The sequence below is a fragment of the Sturnus vulgaris genome, chromosome 1 (genome assembly GCF_052056855.1).
Source record: "Sturnus vulgaris isolate bStuVul1 chromosome 1, bStuVul1.hap1, whole genome shotgun sequence".
Lineage (NCBI taxonomy): Eukaryota > Metazoa > Chordata > Aves > Passeriformes > Sturnidae > Sturnus > Sturnus vulgaris.
In genome coordinates this window covers 11,517,682-11,529,885 of record NC_142243.1, presented here as the reverse complement: position 1 = coordinate 11,529,885, position 12,204 = coordinate 11,517,682, and the positions used below count along the sequence as shown (strand labels likewise).

Below are 12,204 nucleotides of genomic sequence, written 5' to 3'. Positions count from 1 at the left end.
CATCAGTCCCCAGACAGAAGATAACAGATGTCCTAGTTTCATATATTATTCTAACTGCAAATCTGGGAATACACAGAAAAATGTGTTCCTATAAAGAGAGCACGAGTTGGTTTATTCATTAAAGACCAAAAAACTTAGAAATAGCCAACTTTTCCATCAGAAACTAAAGTGTCTGTCCTTGGCTATTTGAAATGCACAGTGCCACTGCTAGATGCCTAAAAATTTCCTAATACTAGTCACTCTTCCTCTGTGGCAGGATATTGGGATAGATACTGTAAAAATAATGCATTCATCAAATGATTTATTAGCTGAAACTGAAAGCCCAGTTCATCTCATGGCTCCTTTATTTTTCCAAAGTTGTTTTTGTCTCCTTATACATTCTGCATTAAATATATTAAATAATTTTTGTACTTTCCAATCTGATTAAAACAGGTTATGACCACTATTAAAATAAATATTCAGACATATGCATTAGAATAATAATTATACCCAAAATGTCTACATGTCAAGGACTAAATATGTGTTTGTTTTAAATTGAACTATAATCAAGGGAACACATTGGAAAGTGACATTAAGTCTTTTTTATTATTATTACTATAATTTCTTTTTATGTATTTAATGCCATCAGTATATATAATACGCTTACACTGGCACTGTACCATTTATGGTGAGAAGGTCAGATTCATATCAAAACAGTACTAATATGTATCAATATCTGCCTTAGAAGGTAATGAATGCAAAACATTCCCTCAGTTCAAAGATATGGAAAGTCTGTTCATTATTTTAATGTATTATTTGGCTTAGTGGAATTTATTCATTGGAGAATTTTGATTCTTGTACTGATTTCTGTGTGACTTCAGGGAGTATTTTTTTTTCAGCTGGAGCAGTGCCTGCACACTGATCAAGTCTCAGCTGAGTGAACACTTTCCAATTCAGATGATGCATGAATAGGGCAGTATATTGAATATGTCATGAAAGAACATAACTGTGTTTGTTGTTAAACCTGGTGACAAAGTGATGGTCCAAAATGGTTAATATTGGTTACTCTTATTTCTTTGTAAAACATAAAAGCTTGGGCTTTTTTCTGAAGCCATTTTTTGAAAGGAGAGATGAAGAGATCTTGTGAATTTGGGAAAGTCACACTGAAGGGAGGTGCTAGGCTGTCTGTTAAGACTTGAATCAGATTTAAAACCAACCAACCAAGCAACAAAACTAATGTCCAAGAATGGTAAGAAAATGACACACATAGGCTATTACAAATATTTGTACTATTTTCATCTTTGTGCAATCTAAGTTAAGTGTAAGTATTAAAATCTTTTACAGTCTGCTGATTTGTTTTAACATTTTTGTCTGAAGAGACAGCTTGAAACCAGTGTCTAGAAATCAGGAAGCACAGGAATAAGGCATATCTCACTGCTAAAAGATGTTATGAAACACTGTGCACTCACTGTACCCCTCCTTTCTCTCCTTCAAAACTGTCAGTTTCATAGATGTTATCTTCTTCTACAGGCTCTCAAATAATCAGTGAGCTGTTTGGAAAAATGTGCCAGTGTGCAGTGCTGCCAGTGCCTATTAGATTCCATGAGAGCATTTAAAGGTGTTTTGTTGTTGAGGGGCCTAATCTTTACTATAGAACACAGAGATCGTTTGTTTGTTTGTTTGTTTTGTTGTGTTTGTTTTTAAAATATCTATACATACAAAAATTTACATCTGGATGATCAAACTGCAATCTCAGAATTCCTGAATGGCTCTGGAAGCCTGGCAGCACAGTGTTGTGGAAAGAGGCTGATCTTTTCACACATGGATGGTTGGGGAGCCTTGTGACTGCAGTGCTAAAAGTGCAAGAGTGCAAATGTGAGACATGCATTGGAAAAGCATTAGGCTGTCAGGGGTTTGTATTTCCAGAGCTTGGTGGATGTACTGTGAAATCAAATAGTGTAACTGATATGCTCACTCTTTAGTTTTGAAGGGCTTTATCTATGATACCTATTTTATGAAAAACGTCACCTTTGCTTTTGTAAAACAAATAAATACAAATATACTTGCATAGGGGTTTTTACATCCTTTTATTAAGGCTTAAGTTTTTATAGTAGTTTAGAAAAATATCTTGACAAAAATAAGTTAATCTGTTCATAGTCTTAAATTAAAATAGTGGATTTTTTTCTTCCTTTAATTTTTACATCCTGGCATGATTGTAGATCCTTGAAAAGTGTGATGGCAGCTGGCTTTGCTAATGTGTTGCTCTTGTCTTGAAAGAGTAGTTTTCAATTCTTTGAAGTAGCTCCCTGGAATGTGCATGGATCTCTTGCCAAATGCAGTGGTCTTTTGACTGTGAAAAGAAAGGTTATTAAGAATTGTCTGTTAACTGGTTTATAAAAATTATGTCCAATATTATGGCAAGCAAAATGTGAGTTGAGAACAAGCATATAATAATTTAAAAGAAACTTAAGAAAAAATTAATACTAATTTTAGGAAGTCTATCTAAAGTACAAATATTCTTTGGTATATATGATGACCATTTCTTTTCCACCAACAGACACATGGTAGTCCTGACCCATGTGATGTAAAGTTTTTCTAAAAAGGCACAGACTGTCATGGGTTTTGGTCCTGAATTAAAACTAATTTTTTTTAAAAGCCCATGATGATACATTTGCCTTGACATGAGTGTGGACCAAAAGATTTTCAGTGAGTGAAAATCCATAATGCATGGAAGTGGGGCACAATTTCACAGGCATGTGCAGCTTTGATTAGCAATAGAACTTCTTGCATTAGAATCTGCTTTTTATCTTTAGACTTCCTTAAATTAAGCTGGAAAGAAACAGCCTACTTACCTTGGCCACAAATTCCTCCATTTTTTTGAAGCAGTCTTTCACTATAGACTCATGGCTGATGTTACCACTGGGATTCAGCTGTTTTTTTAAAGGAAAAAAAAAAAAAGGAACTGTTAATTTGAACAATGACTGGTAAATAAAAGTTCAAACAGTGCCCTCTGATGGACATGGTCATCGACTGAGAGCGCTGTAATTCTGCTGCCATATGCAAGCCTGAACAGGTTAATGCTAAAGGTAGTGCAGCACACACTGAGTCTGCAGAGAGATCAGGAAAGGAGAATATCAGTGCTCAGGGCAAGGCAAGGCTCTGTGGGTCTTTTTTCTTTTGTGACAATACTGGTCTTGCCAGTGTGTGCTGTCTGAAGGAGACAGATTTCAGAGGAACTGGTGGTCACTGACATGCAGTGTTACAGATGTACAGATGTGATTGTGTTCGATCAGTAACACAAAATAATTACTGACGTGTATGTGTGTATCTATGGGCATTGAGCAGTAGTTATTGTCCATAGCTGTACACACTTAGTCCTGGCCAGCTCAGGAGCAGCACTGTGGGGCTGGAGGTCAGTGCTGCTGTGCTCCTGCTCAGGCCATGGGAAGCTGTGTGCCCTGCAGCACACCTGGGCAGGGTGTATGCCCCGTGTATGTTTCTGTGCCCGGTTTTGCTCTCCTTCAGGTTTGTTGGCAAATCTGGTGCCTGGCACACGCCTTAGTTGCAAGGGAAACTGCAGTGAATCTGAGGCTTTGTCCTCTGTAAATAGTTCTTAAGCTGACCCCAGCTGAGTTAACTATTTGCACATATGTTTAAGAAGTTTACTCAGCTGAAATAGGTTGAATACAGACTTAAGATTTTTTGCCTACAACTTGGATGTGATTCTTTCTGTTAGCTTGTCTTGACAGAAGTCATGAGCACTTGAAGAAAAACACATGATATTTATATTTAGTTAAAATAGTAAGTACTTCTGTTTAGAACTAGTGGAGTCTTTAAGAAGAAGAAAGTGAAATAATGTTTTTTAGGCATCACGTCTTTAAATAAGGCCATAAATAAAATGTGTGAATTTAAAGTTGCCTGTATCATACAGGTCAATAAAAGAGTTGAAAGATGCCTGCCATTACTTTCAGACATATGATTATTGTTTGAAAATCATTATTTGAAAATGTAGTCTTTTAAGTTTCCTATTGTACTTTCAGCATACTTATTATCAGTTTTATTCACCATGAATACCTCACTTGAATATCATGCCATATAAATTAATAAATTGTACTTACACATCTCTCGAGCTGAGCATGAGCCTCATACATTCCTCTTAGAAAAATGTTCTTATCTTGAAACGGAATGTCTGCTCTCTCGAAAAACTCAGCAATTTCATGCACTATATGAACAATGGCTGCATTATCGTATTCAACCTGTGATGACAAAAAAAAAAAAATGTATAGAAAAATTTGGTTTCTGAAGTCTGCCTTTAAATATCAGTTGATTTTTCAACTACCTGAGTCCAATTATCATAAGCTGTCAAACAATTTTCACTGCTTTCCTGTGCTTTTCTACATTTTTAGTACAAAAATTATAGCTAATAATATGCATTGCAAAGATGTCATTTATTTGAAAATTGGGAATTGTATGTTCAACTTGCAGTTGCGATTCATAAGTTGCTTCAATTCAAGTTGATTTCATAAGGAGGACTCCTATTTTGTAAAATAAGTATATCTTGCATTTTTGGGCTGCATTTATATACTTTGATATTTACAATGCACAAGCAGTAGTCAATAAAAGGCCAAGAGGCAAAAGCAGATCTTTTGAATTCAGGCCCAAGACATCAGACTCTGCAGGGCTTTCCTCCCGAGCACAGTCCCTGTCTGATGAAGGGCAGCTCCCTCTACCTCGGAGAAGATGAAATACAAGAGAGGCCATTATTGCCATCCTCCCCTTTTGTTTCCTGGGTGCATTTCAGAAGATCCATTGAAGAGAAGAGCTGGAAACAGGTAGAATGAATTGCTGGGTTACCACAGTCTCAAGCAGTACCTCTTTTGAGACATTGCAGATCTGGACGGAAAGTGAGCTGTGCACATGAAGTGATGCATGTGCCAAGTAGAACATGGAATTACCCCTTCACTGCCTTTATGGGATCTGCTTCTGACTGAAACTGAGGCCAGCATGCTGTTCTGGTGGTCTCCAGGCTACCAGACTGATGCCAACTAATTTTTCCCATTTAAACAGCAGGACTAACAAGAAAAATCTAACCCTTTTCTTGTAAAAGTGGCATAATGACTTAAATAGTAGGAGAAGAAAAAAAACATTGATTCCATAAATAGCCTCTCCAGAAAATAATTTTGACTGAAAACTCAACAGTCAGAGTTATCATTTCTGTAATATAACATGGCACAATTCTAGTGTAGAAGTCCCATGACAAGATGCATAGGCTGTGTGAGGTAGAGCTGCTACAGTGAGATTATGTCAAGTACATGTATTTTTCTACTTACTGCTTTCAGCATCTGCTCAGGGAAACACAAATCTTCATTGCTCACTGCCTCACACTCCAAGGAAAAGCCTCTTTTGTTCTTAAAGAAAATATAAAGTAGAAACTATAAGCATGTGCTAAACCAGGTTTATTAAGTAAAAAAATCATAGAAGTCACTTCTCAATTGGTTTCTTAACAATGAAGTGTAAATTGATGACACTGACATTATATCTCATGAGTTTGAAGAATATTCATTTGCCTTCCAAGCCTGTCTGAGATAGGAAGAATAGCTGCTTTTTTCAACTTTTTTCAGATTTTTCAGGGATCTCAATATGTACAGAGTTGAGGAAAGAGCAGGCCACAAAAGAAGCCAAAGTGGGAAAAGAAACTTTCCATATAGCTGATTTCAAAAACAGCTCCAGAGAGTATTTGTACCAAAAACTTTGTGACTGTGGATGTCTTTTTCTTTCAGTAGGATTATGTCATGGTAAAAGTACATTATGGTGTTACAGTCTGAGCTGATGCCAATTAGAAGGACTCCCAGATTACTCTGTACTCTTCTTGGAAAGGCACACAAATGTCATATATTCAACAGGATGAGTGCAAAATAAAAAATCTAAATTTAAGGTTCTTGGGTTTGGAGAGAAAGAACATCTGACTCATAATTTAATTATGTGGGGGAAAAAATCGTAATCTGGCAGTTACACATTTGAGTATTCCTTACACCTAAACTCAAGAAGGATGGAAAACGACGTCTGTAGATTGTGGCAGTGTTTTACACTTTGACTTACCAGCTGCTCAATCTGCTGTAGAAGCTCACCCCACGGCACACTTAGGAAGCACTGGTGGATGTTGTGTTGGGGCTTCCCAAGGGATGCAGCAATAAGGCAGGCAGTTAAGAGGAAGAAGCAGCTCCCAGGGCAATACATTGTCAAGTTCTGGAATTAGGAGAAGAAGACAGGAATCTTAATCAGGAAGGTTTCACAGTTTTAAGTCACACAAGCATAGGTGATTGTTAGCTCCTGCTTGTTCACTGGGCTCTGTATTTACGGATGTTCTGTGATAGACCTAACAAGTTCAGATCTTAAGGTGGGACATTTGAAAGTTAAATATATTTATCCAATGAATAAACAGAAAAATTGTATGAGAAACAGAAAAGGTAGAAAACCCTCAAAAGCTGTGTGAACGCAAATCTCAGAGTGGAAGAATGCAGGTGTGATGAGTTGACTTGGAAAGAAAAAACTCAGAGGTTTTTCTAAGGGAGCTGAAGATGCAAGGACAAGAAACAATAAGTCTATGAGCTGTGTAGAGATAGGCCTTGGGAAAATGTTAAGCAAGATAGTAGAAATATGTAAGCTTAATAATGAAGCTTTATCCATTGTTTTAAGGTATTACAAGCAACATTGTTCAAAGCAAGATGTACATATAACTTTATTAATTGGCCTGAGCAAACACTTGTCATCTTTTAATATTATGCTATTGGCTAGAAAGTTGTTAAAAGACTTTATAACAAAGAGAACTTCGTCTGCTGTGCTAACAGCTGAAGCTGTTCCATCTCATGTGCTTGGCTCTGTAAAATGATTTTTTCCAGTTTTCCAGCAATTTGCTGTAATTCCTGTAACTTTGCTACCTGTAACTCATAACATGATTTAGAGCAGCTTCTTCTAAATATAAGATTGTATGTTAAACTGACTTTTTTTCATTAATTCATTTTGTGTTACAGTAGTAAAGTAAAAAGGAAGAAATGAAATGAGTAAATAAATCTCATCTAGAAAAAGCAGTAATGCAGTCAAAGTTGCCTACCTTGTGGATAATACTCAGATCCTGGTAGTGCACTTCTGTAGGGCTCCTGGGGTACCATTCTGTCAGCTGGGTCCCTTTTAAATAGTCTTCTTCCACTTCCATTACTTTCTGACCACCTACTCCCAGTAGATGATGCAGAGTGAAACTACCTTCTTTCAGCATTCCATCCTTTGAGGTGTGTTGATTTCCAGGCAAGGAATGTTGCAGGCTGTATGTGGGTGGCACATTTTGAAGGTTCTATTTAAACAGAAAAAGCCTAAACTCTGTAGAACAAAATGTTAATTTTTATGTTACCTTATTTTACAACAACTTTATTATTGTAAAGATTCACATCTGGGTGATAAAACACAGAGTACACTGTTCTTTTATATTAATAGTATTGTCTTCTGTATTCACAATATGAATGTAGAATTTCATATAACTTACTCCACGTGGTTTATACTTGTAGTAATTGAACAGTAAAAATGTTTAACTGTACTCTTTCTGTGTGAACTTCTTAGTTTATAGTTCTATAACTATTATATTTATTTTTGAATATAAAATACACTCATATGCAAACACATATCATATGTATGTGCATGCAGACATGTTAATTGCAGAAGTTGCACCAAGTACTATGAAGTAATCTGCAGAAGTTTTTATTTTTATTGGAGGTACTGAAGGTATTTAAGAGAATTAACTTCCAAGAGAACTAATCCCTAGAAAATGAGAAAATGTAGTTTACTACTAGTAGTAGTAATACTAGTAATAATAGTAGTAGTAGTGGTAGTAGTAGGAAGACGAAGAAGAAGAAGGAGGAGGAGAAGAAGAAGAAGAAAAAGAAGAACAAGAACAAGAACAAGAAAATTTCATTACATTTTCTTCCTGGAGGTTTTAAATCCCAGTCATACTCAAAGCAGGTCTATCATCCAGCTGTACTGTTCTTGTTATTTCATACCTATCTGAGCTTCCTCATCTTATTGCTGAAGTTTCTCTGTGATAGTTTGGCCAAATGTTAAGCACTGCCTCACATGCTGACAGAAAGGGGATTGCACCATGTTTTTGAAGCTCTTTCTGGATGGATTTGCTTGGATTTGTAAGTTTAGAAATCCTTAGATACCTAACATCCAGCTTCGGAAATCACATAAAGATCATATTTGTAACTTTCCTCTGTAATATTTTGTTGGTTTGCCCCTTTACAGGATACCTTCCCATCTTTAATAATTTTACTGTAATAATGCTAATGAATGTCAATTCTCCATGTGCCATTCATGAATCGTCAGGAACTGTAATGAACCTAACAGCTGGAATTAAGAGCAACTTCTGCCTCTTGTCTGAGAATAAGTATCTAGATGTGTGTGGTAAAAGAGGCCTCACTGTATCATGTCTTGGAGATGTCTCATAAACATCTTTTCAGCAGTAGGTTCTGGATACAGAACTTGAATATTCACCATAAGATACCTGCAGCCACTGGAAGGGTAAAATGGAGAATTCTGCTGTTTTAGCATAGTGCCATGTCAGGATTGAATAGAGGGCAGTGCCAACAGGGCAAAGTGGGCATCAGTGCTGGAGCCTGGAACATTTTCAGACTTGATTGCATTTCAGTGTAATCACACCTTTCAGTGTGAGTCCCCTGACCACCTAACTTGATGCTGCAGATGTGGACTTAAATCTTAGGGATTCATTTATAGTCAGGGTTATTTTGTGGTATCTTCTGACAAAATCTGTACTTTCTAGAATTTTATTGTACCTCCAATAAAATTTGGTTCAACCACTTTGGAGAGTGTATTGAGGGAAGGAGTGTGGTGGGGCTGCAGCTAAAACATATCAGCTTTCAAAAGGTTTTTTGTTATGTTGTGTGTGCTAGTAAGGTTCTTTCTCAGATGACTGATTAAATAACCATATTGTGAGCCTCAAGTTTACCTCTGTGAGTTTTTGTAATCATCTCTTAATGTCAGAATTGAAATATGTTCTCTTGAGGAAAAAAACACAAAAAAATGAAGAGAGGAAACAATACATTTTTCATAGCGGTGTAAATAACCTTATTTGAGCCTAAAAATCTTTCCGCAACAGATTTTTTAAAAAATATATTTATCTTTAAAATTAGACTATCTTAACAGCATAAATGCTGTGTTGTTAAAATGATAGTCTTTACTTGGTCTGGAAGATGACTGACCAATGTCTGTGTTTGAAAATTTGCCACTTTTTTCCACCTGGCTTCACAATATTAGGCTTCACATTTCAGGATAATATAATTTCATTTTGTACACTGGAACTCCATTAGTGCCTGGGGCTGGCACCTGAAATGCTTTTAGCTTTTTTACTTTATATTTTGTTCCTGTATTGTGAACCTTTTATAAAGTTCTCAGCACTGGTGTGGTAATACTTTTGCTCTGCTGTGTTTCTCTTTAAAGGATTTGCAAACAAACAAAAGACTTTTAAAATTATTAAATAATGAAAAATATTTCACAGAAATTTATTGATCATAAGAACCAAATTCTTTATTGTGTTTTGGCCCCTTTCTGCTGGTTTGACAGAGGAAACAATTTTCTAAATTGTTCATTTTCTAAAAGCCAGGTAATGGAATAGTATCAGTGTCACTATGGAATCATAAAAATTTCTTATGCTAGGAGATCCCATTCCATTTGGGATTAATGTGTGTGGGAAGGGTGTTCTTACTCTGTCTCACCTCTTTTTTTTAAGCTTTTTTTGAAAAGACACACCTTGCTATGTGAAACATGACTGCAGAAAGTGAAAGTGACATCTGAAAGAAAGTAATTTCCTGCTCTTCAGAAAAGGAACCCAAGCTTGGAAATTAAGCAACTGGCTTTACCACTTGGAATTTCAAAGTAAAGTCCTGTAACTGAAATGATTGCATCATAGCTATCAAGAAAAAAATTTGCTTTCACTAATTCAAGAAGATGGATAGTGAGGAAATTATTAGCCTTTGTTACACCTCATAAAGATATAGGTTATAAATTGTCTTTAGGGCACCAAAATGGAACTTGGAAGATCTGGACATTCAGACTTTGTATTTTGGTGACCTTTGTGCAATCACTTTTTTTATTATTATTTTAATTCTTATCTCTAGAAAAGTGTCCATTGTGAAATTTAACAGAAGGCTTTCCACCTGCAGAAAGCAACCTAAATATTGTTAGAGAGTAAAATAGAAAAGCCTAAGTGAGAGATCGTGTTAGTAGCAGAGCCAGGAACAGCAAAGTCTCTGGAGACTCAACAATGTGATCATTGACAGATTCTTTCCTATGATAATCATATCTTTCCTACCGTAATCATGGCTTTCCTATCATATCAACCTGTAATAATTCCTACCATTCCTAATGGGGAAGGCTGCAGCATGATCTAAACCATGTTTACACAATATTTATTTCCATTTTCAGTTTTCACAAGGCAGTTGTCTTGCAAATTCATCCTAGTTTAGAATGACAAATCCTAAAACTGAAATATTTACCAGGAAGGGGAGACAATACTAGTATTTTGTCACTGCTATGGGTACCTGAGCTTCATGGATAAGAAATTCTGGTTGCTTAAAAAAACCCCCACAACTCTATTAAATTGTGTCACTTTTTAACCTTAACGAAAGTGAAGTTAACAGTTTTATAATATTTATGACTAATAGGACATGAGGCATTCGAGAGTCCAAAGGGTGAACGTAGAAGACCAATGGTGATTTAATAACCTGACATGATGATTATGGGGTTTTAGGAATATTTTATTTGACTGTCAGTGTTGTCTTGTTTCAGCACACTACATTTTAGAAGTAAAGGAAAATGTGATTAAATTTTTTGCATACCAGTTGCATACCAATGATTAATTTGCTTTGAAAGGAAGCCCTGAGGATGTGGAATAACTGGGTGGCAGGAGTAGGTTGTAGAAAGTGACAGCCATGACAACACATCACTCCAGAGATCTTGTGCCTTCATATTTGTAAGAAGCTGAAGGAACTTCTCTGCATCTCAAGAATTTGTGAAAAGGCTGATGGTTTCCTGATGTCACTGGGGCCAGGCCCTCCAGAGTACTTAGCACAGCTGTTTTGACAGACACTCAAATACAGGGACCATTTTGAACATACCAACATTTATTTGTCATTTTTACAACCTCCTGGATTCTGGAACGATTTTCTAATTGGAGTAGTGATAAGTTATACTTTGCAATAACATATGACCTTTATAAATTAAAGAAAAGTATAATGAAATCCAGTGTGTGCCAGAGCTAGAGGCTGGATTTGGTGGTTTTAGAAGTTCCTGCATTTTTTTTTTCATATTTTTGTCAGCTAGAGTAAACATTCTTCACAAAGTTTTAACTCAGCCAGATTGAATTCCGATTTGAAAGCCAGAAAATTACAGTAAAAAGGAGGTGCCTCACTTTCAGAAGTTCTCAACCACATCACTGCCTAATTAAAATAATTATACAAACAATCAGATTGTTTAAACATTCTAGTGAGGCCTGAACTCATTTGAAAATTATTAATCCAAACCACTTTTGGTATCATTTCCTTCCATAGGATTTAATAATCCTTGTTTTCTATTCCTGAACTTTATGCGTATGTTTTAAAATTCTCACTAATTTCTTTCTGTGTACAATTCTTTATGTAACGACTGAGATCTATGTGTCAGATATTCCTGAGCTCATGTTTGGAAGTACTTTATGGTTTGTATAATCTCTTTCACCGATATTGTAATATGAAGCACTATAGATGTCATTTTTTTGGCATCCAGACCAAGGTACTGTCAAATGGCCTGTCTTCCTGGAAGTACTGATCATCCAGTCCCTGAAAATCATACCTTAAATAATTATGATGTAAAAAATCAATTATTTTCAAAATCACAGACATGCATATTTTAACTTTGCATTAACCTTTTAAAGGTTATCTTTTGTTAAATCTTTCTCTAAATTTACCCTGTTTCTGTGTGCATGAATATAGGCCTTGCTAGCATTCAATTTTTATTAATTAACTCAATTCTGTCAGAAAATAAGTTTCTGGAAAGTCTGTTAATTAGCTATATAGTCCAGCTGTTCCCTAGAGTATGACAGCTTGTCATTCAAAATTTAAAATTAAAAACCTCAAAATTCACTGTTTAATTCCTATGAAATTCCGTAGGATTTCTCACTTATTT

At 35.8% G+C, this 12,204-nt stretch overlaps 1 protein-coding gene and 1 long non-coding RNA gene across 2 annotated transcripts in view; one reads left to right on the top strand and one right to left on the bottom strand.

The window, feature by feature from the left end:
* Positions 1-12,204, top strand: part of LOC148225074 (uncharacterized) — a 63,574-nt gene that overhangs the window by 11,017 nt on the left and 40,353 nt on the right. The window lies entirely within an intron of this gene.
* Positions 2,231-6,230, bottom strand: LOC148225075 (interferon upsilon-like). Its single transcript, XM_088155463.1, has 5 exons — positions 6,079-6,230; positions 5,310-5,387; positions 4,098-4,235; positions 2,832-2,909; positions 2,231-2,329 (listed from the first exon to the last, which is right to left on the bottom strand). The coding sequence occupies exons 1-5, from the start codon at positions 6,214-6,216 to the stop codon at positions 2,231-2,233; spliced, it is 531 nt and encodes a 176-aa protein (XP_088011589.1). The 5' UTR covers positions 6,217-6,230.

What these genes read in the sequence shown, in the direction of transcription:
- LOC148225075 (XM_088155463.1), bottom strand. Translation starts at nt 6,216, where the DNA reads ATGTATTGCCCTGGGAGCTGCTTCTTCCTCTTAACTGCCTGCCTTATT. An exon ending in TACAGCAGATTGAGCAGCTG is followed by an intron (nt 5,388 to 6,078) that starts GTAAGTCAAAGT and finishes ATTTTCTTTAAG; the next exon opens with AACAAAAGAGGCTTTTCCTT. An exon ending in ATGCTCAGCTCGAGAGATGT is followed by an intron (nt 2,910 to 4,097) that starts GTAAGTACAATT and finishes TTAAAAAAACAG; the next exon opens with CTGAATCCCAGTGGTAACAT.